This window comes from Columba livia, chromosome Z, assembly GCF_036013475.1.
Source record: "Columba livia isolate bColLiv1 breed racing homer chromosome Z, bColLiv1.pat.W.v2, whole genome shotgun sequence".
Classification (NCBI taxonomy): Eukaryota; Metazoa; Chordata; class Aves; order Columbiformes; family Columbidae; genus Columba; species Columba livia.
The window spans coordinates 32437713-32454789 of record NC_088642.1 but is presented as its reverse complement, the minus strand read 5'-3'; the positions used below and the strand labels follow the sequence as shown (position 1 = coordinate 32454789).

Sequence of the window (17077 nt, the reverse complement as noted above, 5' to 3'; positions counted from 1 at the left end):
ATTTAGAGGAAAAGAAATGGGGTTTATATCCTGGCTTTAAGACAGTCAGTAAAACTACATGGGTTTGGGATTTTGTTTTGGTGGGTTGCTTTTCTCACTTCATGTTTAATTTTAATTTAGCACTGTGAAGAAACAAGGAAGTTGCAAAATGTTTCCATTGCAATTGAGGTTTCCTTGCTGCAGCTTCGTTACTTGTGATTGTAGAGACGCTGATGTGTTGGCATTGCTTTTTCCTGAAGTGACATCTCAGCAAGCTCAAAGATGAAATGTAAATTCTCAGTCTCCCATGGGCATGCATGTCAAAGTCAATTTTGAGTTTCTTTCCGTTCATTCCTTGCCTCGGATTTACTCAGAGGCAATATCCAACAGAAAGAATGTGTAATATTGCCTTCTATTAAAATGTGATGGAGTCTATTCCAGTTATTATTTTTGCTCTGTAATTTTGAGAAAAATGTTAATTTTTTTTTTTTGTTTTGTAAGAATATGTTGCTCCAACAGAGAATTCTTAGTGTTGTCAGAATTTATGTTTGTGCATATCTATATATACTCATATGTATGCATGTACACATTTCCATATATACCTATAAAAGTTTTCCTGTGCAAATCTTTAGAGGAATAGTTATGGAGCTCTCTTGGAAATATCTTCAGTGGCAGTCTTGCTATTAATATTTCTATATTTAAGATATTAAACACAACTGTCAATCTCTTGGTGCAATTTGAGAACACAGATGTTTTGCTCTCTTGATTGCCAGCTCTCGAGAGAAATTGTTAGATCTTCTCCCTGTACTTCTCCCACCTGTTCATAGTTGCCTAAATCCAGAGTTAGAAATTCCCGCATTGTTTTGTCACCTCACTTAGCAAGATCATACCTTGGTACACTGCAGTGAAATTGTGAGGTATCATCCCAGGCTGACTAACAGGAAACTAATTTCAAGTATTCTTCTGTAGTTCTTGCCATTTTGTTTGAAGGCTGTTAGTTAAAAGAAATTATTAGTAGCATTCCTCTTCACTGTACAGGGCTGCTAGACATGGAGGTTTTTATCTGCAACCTGTAGGTATGAAGTCTGCTGATACTTCACTGAGCTGATGGTGAGTGACTTCATTGTCATGCTATTGTCCTTTATGCATTATTTTACCTGTACTGCCTCATCTCTAACATAAACATGTTCACTTTAAATCAACATTGTTGTGCTTTGTTTCTGTTTTTTGTTTCTTTTCATTTGCAGCTCAAGAAGTTCATAAGAACTCCAGAGATCCCTTCAAAGCACGTGAGAAACTGGGTTCCCAAGGTTCTGGAGCAGCGACGGCAAGGCTTAGAGTTGTATTTGCAGGCAAGTCTCCTCTCATCCCTGTGACAGTAAAAGTGGCATCTGTTTTCAGAGTGGTAGTATCCAAAGCATTTGAAGATACAGCAGGTATGAAGAAGGGTGTTTTACTTCATTTTACTGTGCCTAAAATGAGGAAAATAATGTTATTCTTTCCAAAGTTGTTCTGACTGTGCCAATCAAAAGTGTTACAGAAGAGATACTAGGAGGCTTTATTTACTAGTAACTCACCTCTATTTAGACAGACTAGGGATGAATCAGCTCATCAAATTCATATCCCTCTACTGTACGTGCCTATATCTGAAATGTTCATCTAGCTGAAACAGGCATCTGTCATCCCATATTGGAAACTTACATTAAAAGTCCCAGACTCTACCTGTTCGGGTTCTGGTTTGCTACAAACTGTGAAGAGAATTTTCAGCATCAACTCACATGTATAGACACAATATAACAGTGATAAATCCCAGCCTTTTTTAATAAATGGCATTCCTGCTCTCACCATGATTGCTTTAAAAGTGCCCTGTGGTGTACTTTCACAGACATTTCTCTGGAGACAAAGCCAGATGAAGGTGTTCCTCTAGGCATGTTCCCAGTTCACTGCACCCTTCGGCTGTGCTGATGCAAGTTCTGCTTTATTGAAGGAGATCATAGAAGTTATCTGAGTCAAAAGATAATTGGTTTGGGAAGAAGGCAAGAGTGAGAGTATTCTATTTTTGCTCAGATAAAAGTACAAACATTTCAGAGATCTGATTTATGTCATCATCCCCTGTTGCAGTGGCACAACTGGAAGAATGGTGAATGGCAACATAATGGACAGTGAGCAGCATGCATAGAAAATAGATGGTAACATGTACTGCTCAGGAACCTCCCTGATTCTCAGGAAGGTTTGTAAAAGAAAATGGCTTTAGGAGGAGAATAGAATTATGTGTAACATGAGATAGTATTACTTCTGACTTTAAACTTCTAAAAAGAAATTTGGAAATAAGAAGGAACACACAGCTGAGATTTTGTTCTAAGATACAGAGAGTGTGTTTCAGTCAACACAGATTATTATTTTTATAATATTTAGTAGTACTAACATGAAAAAATAATGCTTTTTTTTCTTCTTTCTCTATGGTATTGTCACATCTTTGATATCTAAAGACTACATTTATTGTAGGGGTGAAAAAAAGTGCTGTTTCAGACACTTTGGCTTTAAAAAGGAATAGGGCCTTTTTGGTTTCGATGGCTGTCAACACCGCTTTTTCCATCATCAGTATGTTTTTATCTTACAGCCATTTGCTGTAAATTTTGTATATTTTTCTGATTTTCATACAACTACCTTTTGGATAGTATCACTACTAAGGCACATGCACTGGTTTCTCTTACGATGTTGATTTTGTTAAAAAGAGAGAGGTGTAAATTGGTTAGCACTTTTTAATTTCTGATAAACTTTAAAAGAACATCTCCCCCTACTGGAGGAGTTAGTCATCTCTTGTTCAGTCTTTTATATGTAATTAACTTTTCCCCTCTTCTGACACCATTTGGTATCATATGAACATGCAGTGGTTTATGTTCGAAGGGACTGCTGGATGTCATCTGATTAAAAAATGACAAGCCTCTAAGTTATATCCATGGTAATGTGCGTACTAAACTAAATCAAGAACAAAAATCATAAATACTTTTCTCAAAGTCATTATTTTCTGTTTCTGCTGACAGAACTAATTATCAGTGCAAATTTAACTGTTAAAATAAAGTGAGCATGATTTGAGACAATTAAAAGTTCATATTAAGACACTTCAGTTATCACAAAAATTTTAATAGTGCCAAGCATTTTCCAAGACACCGTGTAGGAACGTACTACAATTTCAGAAGACATGATCAGTTTTAGTTTAACACCATGCATATAAAATATTTCAAACGTATTTTCAGTTGATACTAGTGAGAGTTAATCTGTAAGAGCAGTTTGGCTACTACCATTGCTTGTCTATGGTGGTACTAGTAGCCAGTTATTTGTACAGCTGGTAAAGTCTTCTGGAATCATGGTAGTTGTTAACTGTTCTTTCAAAACCAGCCAGAATGTCATGCAGAGATTTAGCTTTTACACAGACGTTAAATTAAAACAATTTGTTTTATGCAATCACAGAATCACTGAATTTTAGGAATTGGGAGGGACCTCAAAAGATCATCTAGTCCAATCCCCCTGCCGGAGCAGGAACATCTAGATGAGGTTACACAGGAAGGTGTCCAGGTGGGTTCCAGTTTGAACCCATTGCCCCTTCGTTACTCATGGTTGCACTTTGCATCTTGGAAACCTGTACAGGCAAGAAATAGCATGACATGCAGATGGCTGTCAAATGCAGACCTGTATCTGACATGGTCTAATCATATTGATTTCTTAATACATTTTTAATTAAGTAGTCTTCTATAGTTTAATGCCAATAAAAATAATGGTATGAAATTAGAAAAGCAGAACCAGTCTGCATCAAATAGTAAAGAAAGCAGGAAGTTCCCCTGCCTGAGCCAGAAGGTTCTGCAGTTGCCAATGCCTTGTTACTTCTTTGTGACCTTTTAATGATGAAAGCACCCTCTTACACCCTTTCAGCACAGGTTGTTTGTTTCTTAGCGTGGATGGATTTGAGCTCAAAAACATTTCATTATATCTTTCTGAAGAATAGCAAAATTATGAATAAACCAAATATTATTAAATTGTGAGATACAGATATAAATTTTCTTAAATTTATCAGTATATGCTGTCGGCTAACATTCATGAGATGGCTTATTTTTCTCATTTTTTAAATGCTGAGTGGGGCTATTTTTCTTGTTATGATAGACCAGTTTTCATGGCATTGTGAAAGAATGGTATATCTATAGTATTTTAAAGTAACTTTCGTACTTTACAAGTTTAAATGGAATTTACAACTTTTGTTTTCAGTACAGTGGAACAATTGAGTAGTCAACACTAGTACGTGTAGTAATTCCAACTACATGTATAATAATAATGCAGAACCCTTGTGAATACTGAGAGTGATCAACTGACTGACAAGAGGAAAAGAGATTGTGTTTAATTTATTAATGATGAAACACATGCAAAGATTAAATGAATGAACTGTGGCCCCAAATATTCAAGCAAATTAGTACGAAGCAGTAAGCTATTGCTCCTCTGTGCATGATCTTAATGCAGGACTTGAGTTGGTTCAGTCTTCGCTAAATAAGAAAATACCTGTTACTGATGGTGGAAGAGGATTAAACCTGTTCTACTTACTTAGCTAGTGGCTACCAGCTAAGAGTTACCATAAATCAATGAGTGTGTGATATAAATTGTGACTTCATACTTACTTACTCATATATCTGAGCTTGTATCTTATAATACAGCAGAGATGATAATCCAGGTGGGTTTGATTTAAAATTTCTATAATAAATCATTAGATTACACTATAACTGACAAAAATCTCTCTGATAGTAGTTTTAGATTGCACCAAGATTTGAAGTTAGCTATGATTTGTTTATGGTTACAAAATGTCTTCTTATGACGTGCTTCCTGAGGAGTTTGGTGTTGAAAAAAGGTAAAAAATTCAGATCTGAAGTAGCTGGTTGTGTAGAGAGCCTCTAATTTGAGAGCCAGCTGGACCTGCATTGAAAGTGTGTGACTCCTGTTAGTCTGTTTATGAGCCTGAAGAAATATGTTTGCTTAAATGTACTAGAAGGTAAAGGTAAGTGTGGAAGATGATACGGCAGACTGTTAATCAGCATTGTAGCTTCTGGGTGGTGATTGTTTGGGTTTTGAGTTCTTGTTGTTGTTGTTGTTTTTTTAAATCTACTCTCTAATCTCAGACTGATGTTTATCACAGAAATGTGGTCTGCTTTGGGAGTGTGTTTAAACGAGATATAGATCACTTGAAATGCTGCCTTTTGCACGATTGTTGTTGTGTGTGAGTTCAGTAAGTCATTTTGTGCAATGGACCAACTGAACAGGTAGTTGAGGTTTTATTTTAGACATTGAAGACTTTGTTGGAATCCTAAGGGCAGCACTGAAGGACCTTATCTAACTGGTTATTGAAGCAGCTGCAACTGTGTCATCAATCCAATGAGTATTTGTTACAAATAGATTTTATATTATGTCCTCTTGGAGGAGCAGATTTATGGGGTTTATTTCCAGTTAACTGGTAGTGAGGAAAAATTTCATCTAGCCACTTGCTCTCTACTGATTTGAAGTTAGGTCACATCCATGTCCCAGTAAAATGACACTGAATGTTACTGTCATCCAGTCTGTCTGCCCCAGAGACAAGCCCTTTGACAGGTCTGCCTTTTAAAGTTCAATGCAATAGATATTTTCTAACCTCCTTGGGCAGAGGAAGTATAATTATTTGCTGACATCATCAGTCCAACAATATAACGGGTATCCTTAATGGAATTCACTGTGAAGTGGCACCCACACCTCACCACAAGACTGTGTAGCTGCTGCTAGTCCTCACTAGAATGATTTGGTTATGGAGAGAGATTTTGGAGGAGGCCCCTATTTTTGATGAGCTAAATGTTACAAACTCATTTCTTGTGGTCTGGGTGACCTGAAGAAATTCTTCTTGTGACTGGCAAGACTCTAATATAAAACAGAGGGCTGTAAACCTTCTGAACTGCTCTTTATGTATGTAGGATCTGTATGTACATATGTCTCTAACCAGACTTAATATGTAGAGCTAATATTTCTCTCTTGGCTGAGGTCAAGAAAACATACTTGCCTCTTATTTAGTCTTGAACTTTTTACAAAGAGAACAGTCCTGATTCCTGGAGATAAGATTGGTTAAAGTGCTGCTTGGCTGTGAGACTTGAAGATTTGATGAACTTCAACATTCCAGCAGTTTCAGGAATCCAAATCTTCAAAATGAATTATGGGGTTTGTGAAACTGGACTACAGATTTGTTTTCCATTTAAGGAAATAATCTGGAGTTCTGAGAAACACTTTGACCTATATTTCAGTATTCTTTAAATGTAATTATCTTTAATAATATTTTAACTACCAATCCTTCCTGAAAAAGATAAATAAAACCATATCTATTATGATTTTGCTCTTAAGAAAGCAGAATCCAATCCTATACTCCTTAGCTGTCTTAGTTTCTAGCAGGGTGGATTTAGAAAAACAGCGAATTGGAGTGATGAATAATATGTAGTTGCTTTATGAGTAAGTTAATCAGAAATATAAAGGAGAAAATCACTTATTATTATATTGCCGTTTTTTACTCTTTTGGGGGCAACAGTTGAAGAGCAACAGTGAAAAAAATGAAGAGTAATAAGCTTTCTGTAGTTAGTGACTACAGAAGAACTGTCTTACAGAAAATTTGGCCCAAGGTGCCATTTCACAGGCTGTGATGATTTTCTTTGATGACTTCAATAAGTGTTGATACTAAATTCCTTGTGGTAAAGTTTAAATAAATAAATAGCCTTTTCTGACTGGGTATGAACAAATCAATAAATCTGGATGGAAAGATAAAATAACCTTCCGAGCCCCAGGGGAAACAAACAAACAAAAAACCACACATACACAAACAACAACAACAAACCTCTGATTTTAGTCATCAATCCAAATTGGATTCTAAAGCTTTTGGACTGTCTTCTTTTAAGTTGCTCTAGTTGTGTGCTGTTGCTTCATGAAAGTTTTAGATTCACTTAAGAGAATTAAAATATGGAAGGGATCTTTTTGTTGATTTGGAAACTCTATTGCAGAGGAGTCCAGAGCTAATACAGTGTTTTATATTGCAGCCGAGGATAGGAGTCTTCTGTTTCCTTTGAGTGTCAATCATTGCCCCTTTTTGTATCATTTTAAGGTGTGAGATAGTTTGATTTCTCAGGGGTTTTTCTCCAATTGTGAAGAAAAAGAGTTTTCCATCACCGAGTAAGAAGTTTCGTTAGTTCTTCACTGCCTAAGTGATTCAATTTCTGTTGGCCTCTTGCTATTCTAACAAGAAGGAATGCAAACTCAGTCATTTATAACCTTGTCCATCCTCAAGAAGGCTGGAGAGGTCTCTGCTCTAAGAAGAGCTGTCTAGACTCCTGATGCCAGTCTGCAAGTACTTCACATGGTGCATTGTCTAGAGCTTTGCCTTTCAGTAGCCACATACTCCTCCTCTGTAACTGTAGCTGAAATACTGCTTTGGAGCCATCTTGCCTGGAGTAGGATCAGAAAGTGGGGGAAAACAAATCCTTGCTGATGCACTGGATTTTCCACTGTTTTCTCTTTTTGAAGTGGAGAAGAAAATGTCCCATGGTATTAATAGTACATAAAAGTCAGCTTGAGTTCTGCTAGGCAGAACAAAAGCTAGGATTTCATATAAAGGCAGGGAGATCTTGGTTTGTGGACTGCTTGAAGCTGACATAGTTCTCTAGGATCAGAAGCAATCAGTAAGTGATTTCTAAGTGAAAGAGTTCTTTACATTCCATTATTAATATTAAAGAAGAAAAAAAATGTAATGTCTCTAGAGGTTCTTGAACCAGGGCAGTTGGAGCTGTTTAGAAATATTGAGATCTCTGCATGTGATATGTGCACTTTTATGAGACATTAGTTTGCTTTTGCCCCATAAAAATGAATCGTTTGTTACTATTTAGTACTGAAAATGTAATGACAAAATGATCTTAAAAGTATTCAATGATCATTCAGCTATTCGAATTTTATTTCCTTGCAGTTCAGATTCATCCACTCTGTCAATATTAGTATTCTTTACAGTTGTTCTTCCTTTAAATTCTCAGAAATGAATTCTGTATCAAGTATTTAGTTATTCCTGTGTAGCTGTGTGTCTTTGCCAAAGGGTGTTGGGAATGCAAAATTTAAAATTGCTTCAAGGGAGGACTGGAAGGGTTCATGGAAGAGCAGTTTATGCCAAGCATAGAAGGTCCTCAAGCTGGAAATAACTTTCAAGGCTGCTGGAGTATTGAAGGAAAAGGTCTCATATGTTAGTCTTGCTCATTTTCAGTCTTCCTTGGTATCCATATAGCCATTTTTGGAGATCGGATGCAATACTAAATGGATTTTGGACTGAACGATTATGACCTTTCTTATATAGTCCTTAAAGTAATTAAACACATTCTTGTGTTTCAGCTTGTTATTAAATTTGATTAAACATTAATGTGTTTTCATGAACTGAGCCCTGTACATATCACAAACACTATTCTTAAAGAAAGAATATTAAATCATATGATTGAGAAGACATGGTGAATCATATTGATGTAATGAAGAGGTATGCAAGTCAGATACCTCTGTGCAAAGTCTCTTGTAAATGCTAACACCTTTCAAGACCAAGTACTTCACAGATGGGAGGTAACTGGCTATATATTTAAAAGCTAATCTGTGAGGGAGAAATTTTAAGCTATAAAACTTCTGTGCAAAATTTTGGCCTATTTTTTGTTCTTCTTCACTGCATTCTGTGCATGGCTGACCTGTGCTTTTTTCCCTACTGGGCTTCTGTTTGACCATTCCCTATATCCGAGAGCAGGAGCTGGACAGAATTCACTTTTACTTCCTTCATTCATTATCAGCCACAAAGATTTCTGCAGAGGCAATCCTTCCCTTTTTCGTATGTACAAATTTGCTGTTGGGGTCTATTTCTAACTAATTTAAGACCAAATTGGCTTATTTGCAGAAAAAAAAAAGGTCCAGAACAGATGCTTATCTTCCTGATTGCTGTTTCTGGAAACCAGTTTTGTTTTAAATGCAGGTGAATACTTTGGGAGGAATGAGTCTAGCATTAGAAAGTTGCAAGCAAAAGTTGGATTCAGCAAAATAAGATTTAACTGATGTTTTGCTGGTAAGTCTGTTGAATCACCACACCTATTAATCACATTGAAAATTCTCTCCATTATCCAAATTTATTCAGTGTCTTCCTTCTCTAACTCCCCACTTAGTTTGCAGTAGTCAAGGGTAAACTGTACCTGTGAGGAGCTCTAAAAGCGAAGGTATGATAAGTATAAAAAGACAAAATGTTCTTTGTCCTCATTAAAGATTGTGAGCAGAGAGTTAAATAATATTAATGGCTGGGATTGTCAGTACTTAACAGTACTTTCCTAGTACAAGTGATTTTATTGATCGATACAGTCTCAATGTAACAAGGCAGATTATTCTACTGATTTTATCGAAACCTTAACTAAGTTTGTTAGTGTACCACATATCTTTAAATAGATCTAGATGATGATGTAGATTAAGAAAAGCAGACCACCATCCATCTTTTTTTGATCGGTTAATAACTTAAATCCATCATTGCTGTGACCAGCTCTTTTAAGATTCTGTTGTGCATACGTGTTTCTTCAGTGGTACAGATACATAGCTGGTTTTAGATGGCTGTGGATTTTAAAGAAGTGTGGTTGGCATATGCAGAATTGCATATTTGTTAAGAGGAGGTGGAAAGCAAAAGAAAATGGGAAAGCAAAATAATTCTGTAGATAATTTAAAGGGAAGGCATTTATTAAGACTGTCCATTTGCGGAGGTATTTCCTGCAGAAATATTCCAAGCATTTTTCAAGTATGCTACCTGGTTTATGTTTTAAGAGTTTTATTTTTTGCTTTTCAAGTGGTGCCAAATTTTGGTTTATGCTTCATATTTTTTCTTCATCTTAAATAATCTCTTTGCTTTTGCTGTATAGAATTGTACTGTATGAAATTCTCTCTCATTTCCCTCTTACATGTTAAAACTGATTGAAATAAATTTTACACAGTTAAAAGCAGAATTTACATTAGAAGTCACTACAGTTTCAAAACCATTCATTATACTGTATATCATAATACTATTGTATCACATACTTTCACCCAAGTTAAAATGAACATCAAATGGTAATAATTATGCATTTATATACAGTGAGCAATGGTCTCTGTCATGACCTGCATATGCTCAGAATAACTGGTAAGTTACTTTAAGAGGTGGGAGAAAGAAATTAAGTTCTTTGCCTAAGATATCACAGCCTGTTAAAGCAGAACTAGGGATATTAAAACTCGAGGGCTGGTGCACTGCTGTAGTCACTGTAGTCTGCTAATGGCCAGTTATCCTAATAGCCGTGATCCCTTCTACAGCAACACAAAGTGTGAGATACTTATTTCATTTAGCCATGATGGAATAAAAAAATAGCCACCTTCCTTATCCTGAAGGCAACTCCTCATTTGACATACAAGCATTAAATTTTCTTTTCCCTTAATAAATATTTATTTTGTGTGAGCTTCTTTGAGGGAGAGAAGGGGAAGATCAACCTGTTTTTTTCCATTATAGGGAAGCAAGGAAAGAAGGAAGAAGCTGTAATTCTTGCAAAGAGTCTTTATTATCACCACCTGAAGTAGAGTAGAAATACTCCATTTCTTTGATCTCTTTAATCAATCTACAGCATTTTAAACACATTTTCATTTCCTACTCTGTGTTGTTTTACATAAGCTAATTCTTTTGCATATGTGTCTACAAATGCCTATTGCTTTTTGAAACTGGACTTTCAAGGCAAGTTAAGTCTTAAGGATTTTTTCTTCAAAATTAATCTGTAATGTTACTTAATGAATTGTCAATGAAGGAAAAACTAATATTCTAGTGAAAGAGTATTTTGTTATCACCTGTGTAGTGCATTGCATTGCATTCTGTTATGGTCGTTCAGTAGTGTACAGCATTAAATTAGCATGTAGTTTAGACCAAGGTCTGCCAAATCATGGCCTTTATGCAGTCTAGTATTCTTTTTGCCTACACTCTTTGTGTGACCAAAGACCAATCATTAATATTCTTTGGACATTTATAAATGGCACATGAGGGCTGGGGAAAACAGTTCAAGAAGAAGTGAATAATTCAGTCTTTATAGCAGAATTTGAATTTGCACATAAGACATGGGTCACATTTTTAAGTGCAAGTAAAGGAAATATTGAATATATGCTGAATAACTGAATATCATCCATTCTGTACTTTGGATGAAGAACTGATTCTGGGAGAAAGAAGTAGTATTGGGATCACGTAAGCAACATTAAGCTTCCTTATGTGTAAAGATTTACTTAAATAAAGTTTGATGAACTTAACCTGACAATTAGTCACTTTGAAGTCTGCCATAATAACTTTAATGTTTTCATCTAACATTGTTTGTATCCATTAGTGTAGACTACTCTAAAGGGAAAAAAATAACACCTGTGGAACAAATCAAAGGGTTTTACCAGAAACATACTGACTTAAATATGTAGTAATTCCTGAACTTCTGCTTTAGAGATATTGCAGGGAAAGAGCACAGGAACAGAAAAATTCTTTGCAAGGGCTGCTTAAGCAAGAAGTAGGAGCTAGTCCTTCAGTAGCTAAGAGAAGTGAGCAGAGGAGGAGATGGCTCGTCTTTGTCAGATAGATTGTGGGAAGGTGGTCAGTGAGCCTTCTTCTTTGGTCCTGCAGTAAATTGGACTCCTCTGTTAGATACAATTTCCTTGTGTGTTTTCCCATTTCTTGGCTTTTGTGCAATCTTGCATTTCTCTAGGATATGTTGAAGGATTTCAGAGTGAGATAAGGGGAGAAGGTCCTGCGCTCATGGGTAGCCTAGGAGAATAACAAATGTGTGTTACCTGCTTCTAACATTGTCCATCTCCACAGACCTCAGCATTGCTTGCCTTTATTTTTCTTTTCACCTGCTTATTGTCTCTAGTCAGAATATAATAAGGATTTAGTTAAGTATAAAACCCTTCATTTTACTGCAGCTGTTGATTGTAGAATGCCTTGACTCAGACAGACTTGAATTTAAATGCATGTACATTTACAAACAAATATGCATTAGTGAATGATGCCTAAATTTAGAATTCTGGTATGGATTTTTCTTGTTGACTTTTAAAACATTAACATGAAAATAAGAGACTTTCATAGAGTTTCTTGCTGTGGTGAATACTATGAATTATATAATAGAAAATCTTCAAGAAGTATTGAGATAAAAATTGAGTTTTGCGATACAGTTTCTTCTTTTTAATTTCTTATGACTATCATTGTCTTTAATACACATTTTCTTCTGCAGATGAAAAAAAGTTTGCAGAATCAAAGCATGAAGTAGAAGTAGAACCTTTAATTTCATTAGGCACATTGTAACTGGTTAAGATTAATGTATATATCTCTTGCTAATTCTTTTCAATTACTCAGTTCATATAAATTCCCAAACCTTGTTAATTATGCTGAAGTCAAGTGGTAATTTTTAACAGTATTTCCACAGCAAGGGAATTTTCCTGGTCTAACCTTGCCCTTTGGTAGAAACTCTCAGCAGATTAGGCATTCTGACTCTACTCCATTCATTTTCAGCACAAGCCTAATTGCTGCCGACTGCCTGCCACAGGTACCCTGGTTATCGTACATTTAAGGGATGCAGGTTCTTCTGAGAACAAATAAGGAAAGATTAATTGTTTGCTTTGTTTCATCCCAAGAGAAATGTGGGAGCTTAATCAAGAAAAATAATTTCTTCTGTTGATTTGGCTTATTTGTGGAAAGGGATAATTGTATAGAGGCAAGCATAGAGCTATGCATTTTGAAAGAAATTTTGCCATTTACCTACTTGGGAAGCAAAGATACAGCAAAATGAATGTAACACAGCATTGGAATTGATGGGGATGGTTCACATTTCTCATAGTAAGTAATTTGGCTGCTGGGCTTTTATTTGAACCAATATTGCTAGGTGGTATCGTCATTTGTTTTGTCTGCTCCTTGGAAATCTAATCAAGAAGACAATAGTAAGGGGAAAAACACATTTCCAAATTGTCCTTAATTGCTAGAGCACGAAGTGAGCTAAACACTCTGGTATTTCCAATTAAAGAACTTGTTCCCAGCAAGCACCATTAAATCTATCTTTCCCAATCTGATAAATAAGCTATCAAAGAGTGGAACAGATTAATTGAGAGCAATTAGTTCAAAGCTTGGTATAACAGTCAGAGTAAACCAATGTTATCAATGAATGCAAATTTTACATAAAGCAATAAGAAGTATTGATGCAACAAAATAGAGTTGAGAGTAACCAGTAAGCACGAAGGAAAATTTTATCTATGATACAGAAATTAGTCTAGTTTGTTTCTCCTTGCAACAAAAGCATTAAAATCTGTTTCTTTTCAAGACCTCTGTTACAGGAATGTCTAATTGTATTTAACAGCTTTGCGGCATACATTTATCCTTCAACACGTTGTAGGAAATAACAGACATAGGAAAATCCAGATATTACAATTCAGAGCCAACGACAAGATTTATTCCAATTGCATCTAAAGCTCAAGAAAGCCCTGTTTATACTACAGCATATTTGCATGGTACATCCTTGGCCTTTACAGTAGTGGTGTGGCTGCAGTCTGCTTTTGTAGAATTACAGTTTTAAAATGGTTGGATAAAAATCTTATTTCTTATGCTGTTGCAACCCACTGGGTATGTCTATTCTAGGAAAACGAAAAGGTCAGTAATAACTTTCCCAATAAAATGTTCTGAGAAAATGTCATTCCAGTTATGTGTATCTGAATGGAGGAGTTCATCCTCCATTTTTTGAGCGTCTTATTTTTTATTTCCAGAATATCATCATCGGTAGGCGAATGTGGTATTAATAACTGATAGTGTGGCATCGTATCAGCTCATGAACTGATGATAAACAAACGTGCTGCAACAGACATTACACTTGGAACACAAGTCATTTACTGTATTTTTTGTTACATCCTTCCAGACAAGTCGCTAGGAGATAACAGTTGTATTCTGAATAACTGTGGTTTTCTGAGCAACTTCCTTTTAATGTTAGCTTCTGGAAAATGTTCAGGGTGTCCCCAAGAAATTATAAGGAAGTTAGGGATGTGAAACCTCCCCCAGTTTCTCCAGATGACAGCACATCCAGATCTCCAAGTGTGCTTTTCAGCATGGGATCCAGCTCTCACACCTGATTCAGTGGGGAAGATGCCTAATGTAGCATTTCAAAAGCATTCATAAAGCAACGAGAGATTACGGAGGAACAAAGACCACGCACAGGAATCACAGTTAATGCTCTTGCAGCCACTGACTTTTAAGCAGCTGTCTCTACATTATCCCATCAGATGTTTCTCTGTGTATTTGGACTCAGACAAGGTCATGCAGTGATACATGCTAATAGTTTTGAACAGCGGTAGTTGCGGATTAGGGAGCAGTTTGCTTTTTTGTAATAACATTGTATTTATATGCCATGCAATAGTGTTTACTTGCTTTACAGGTTTGGTATTTTTTTATAATTAAATTCAGGCAAGTTTAATCATGCGACCTGAATTAGTTATCCAGCTTTAAATGCCAGGATGATGAAGATGTACTGCAAGAGTACGTTACCATAGGATACAGGGGTCTTTTTGTAGTGTTGGAAATAAAGGTTAGCAGCGTTTGTGATGAATTTGTGCTCTAGTGATGCAGGAGGCTGTTGATAACTGTGATCTAATGCAGATACTCAAGAACAGTGTTACTAATGTAAAAGTTCAGACAGTATTTCATTGAAGAGGTTTAGCAGCCAGGCTTGGCATTTTGAAAAAAACTAAATGTGGCCAACAACAACAAAAATCCCAATTGCTCTAGTTTGACTGATTATTTTTGCCCAATTTTAGAAAGTGGTGATACTCACCAAGGAATTCAGAGGGATGTCCACCATTGGGCCATTGATTGATGCTGAGATACAGGACAGGTAGAAAAGCTGGGCTTGTTAGTGTGTGGAAGAAGACATCTAGATTATTTTACCTGTAGCATATTTACCATTTATAACCAACATTATCATGTTTATATCTATATGTTATCTCAACCAGTGGTTTATAATTTTTATATCTATAGCAGATACTTTTAATTTCATATGTCACTAACCAACTTTCCACCTTTTCTCCGTTTGTTGGGTTTGTTTGTTTGTTTTTTGTTTCTGTTTGTTTTATGTTGTTTTCCCTGTTTTTAACAGAAATCCATATAGCTATGCTACTCCTGCTAGGTAACTAACTTGCAATCTTGTTTCTTATTTCTGGAGAAGTCACCCCTCTTTTAATAACAAGAATGTGCAGAGTTTTAGCCAAATCAGAACGTTATCTGAAGAACTGTTATGCTGTGATAAATGCAGCCCTCCAACTGATGCTGCTTGCCTGCCATCAGCACAGAAGAAGTAAATAAGCATTTGCTGACCAAGTTGGGATGGTCTCTTTTCACAAGTAATTGCATTGTTCCTCACCTTTATCAAGGACTCTCTTGCTAGAGAGTTTTGGGAGGGACAAGTGTCAAGGAACAGAACCATAATGAAGTACCTGCAATTGAGCAAGGATTGCATTGCTCCGTTAATTCTGTAAAAACTTGTCAGTTTGCCACCCAAATAAATGCCTAGAGTGCGTAAAACATGGAGCAGAGTGACCTCTAGAAGAAAAATCAATGGCAATTCATATTTCATATGTCTATAATTGCTTGTGAGAGCATGGCAGCAGTTTGTTTATAGAGAAGCTCATTCTACCAGGTATTGTTTCCTGACTTTTTCTTCTTTTGCAGTGGTGATGCCTCTCATGGACTGGGAATCACAGCCAGACATAGCAATAGAAAAGTTATTGGTGGTGATTTTTTATTATTGTTTCCACATTACTGTCTTCAGAATTGCTGCATTGTGCTGTGTTTGAACTAGTGTACTAATCTATAGTCACAAGTAAATCATGTTCACAATTGTTTCCTTGGAAGACTCCTTAAGCTGTTTTTTCCCTTCTTTTTAGCAGGCAAGGCTTTATTCTTTGTGTCCATTTGGTAGTATTCTAACCACCAAACTGAAAACATTGTGTGGCCTTCATTTTTAAGCCGTTTGTCAGAGAGACAAGGAATTCTCACAGTCTGCTAATTTAAAGACAGAATTTTGAAATTTTTTTTTCTCTCCCAGTTTGCTTTGCTTTGTTTTTCTCATTTTTTTAAGAAGCTGTTGTAAGATTTGTATCCCCACTGAGGACTGAGATGTCATAGGGATAGAGAAAATGCCGCTCACTTTATGGATTACTGTTAGGTCAACAAAACTTTGGCAGCATTGATTAACTTGACAGTGAGTACAGCAGTACATTTATCACTTATGGCTGTGCTGTAGAAAATCTAATAAGAGGCAAACAATTCCCTTTAGAGCAGTAACAGGTTCACTGTGGCTAACGGTGCATGCACTGGAAATTTCTGACTTTAAATTATACCCTTGCTACTAGTTGGGTCATTGACTCAAAGCTACTGCAGCTTCACTACTATGTTCTGTGTTACTAATTTGGTCAAAATTGTTTTGGCTTCCATAAATCTGATCAAACCATATATTGGAGTTCATTTAAACTCATAAGCATTTTTGAAGAAGGCATGCAGAAGGAGCTTGATCCAAGCTTTGTTATGTAGAAGGGGCAGCTGCCTGTTACAGCTACAAATATTTGGGGTGTTACAAGGTTATAAAAGAAAAATTCTGAACTGTTGCTTACAAATCTGCCTCTAATTCACAGATTTAAATAAGCCCCAAACCTATCTTATATTTAATAAGTTTCATTGGTTGGTCAGAAGGACTTTTTTTCGTATGTTCAAATATGTGCTTTATTAATTACCAGCAGTTACCTTAAAAATTCTGTACAAGTTGATTTATAGATATGTTCTTCCAGTTGTCTTGTTTTTGTAAGAATTATGAGAATTGAACAATGAACAAGAGATTTTCTGTCTCTCCTGTGTATTAGCGCTGCTGCTTGACTGCAAGTTAGTGTTTGGTTCTAATCTGATAGTGAAATTACTTTTTATTCATTATTGCTTGTTTTCATTTTAATAGATCTTTCTGGAAGTCCATTACCAGTATATTGGGAAGTG

The 17077-nt window shown here is 36.0% G+C and overlaps 1 protein-coding gene across 4 annotated transcripts in view; it reads left to right on the top strand.

Annotated features, from left to right (window-relative positions):
* SNX24 (sorting nexin 24) overlaps window positions 1-17077 on the top strand; it is a 93256-nt gene that overhangs the window by 52855 nt on the left and 23324 nt on the right. For 2 of the 4 annotated variants that reach the window (XM_065045316.1, XM_065045313.1), the window contains one exon: window positions 1227-1331. In XM_065045316.1, the coding sequence (XP_064901388.1) occupies window positions 1227-1331 (105 nt within the window). Of the gene's footprint in view, window positions 1-1226; window positions 1336-17077 lie in introns of all 4 variants that reach the window. The other 2 variants (XM_065045314.1, XM_065045312.1) reach the window with 1 other exon arrangement.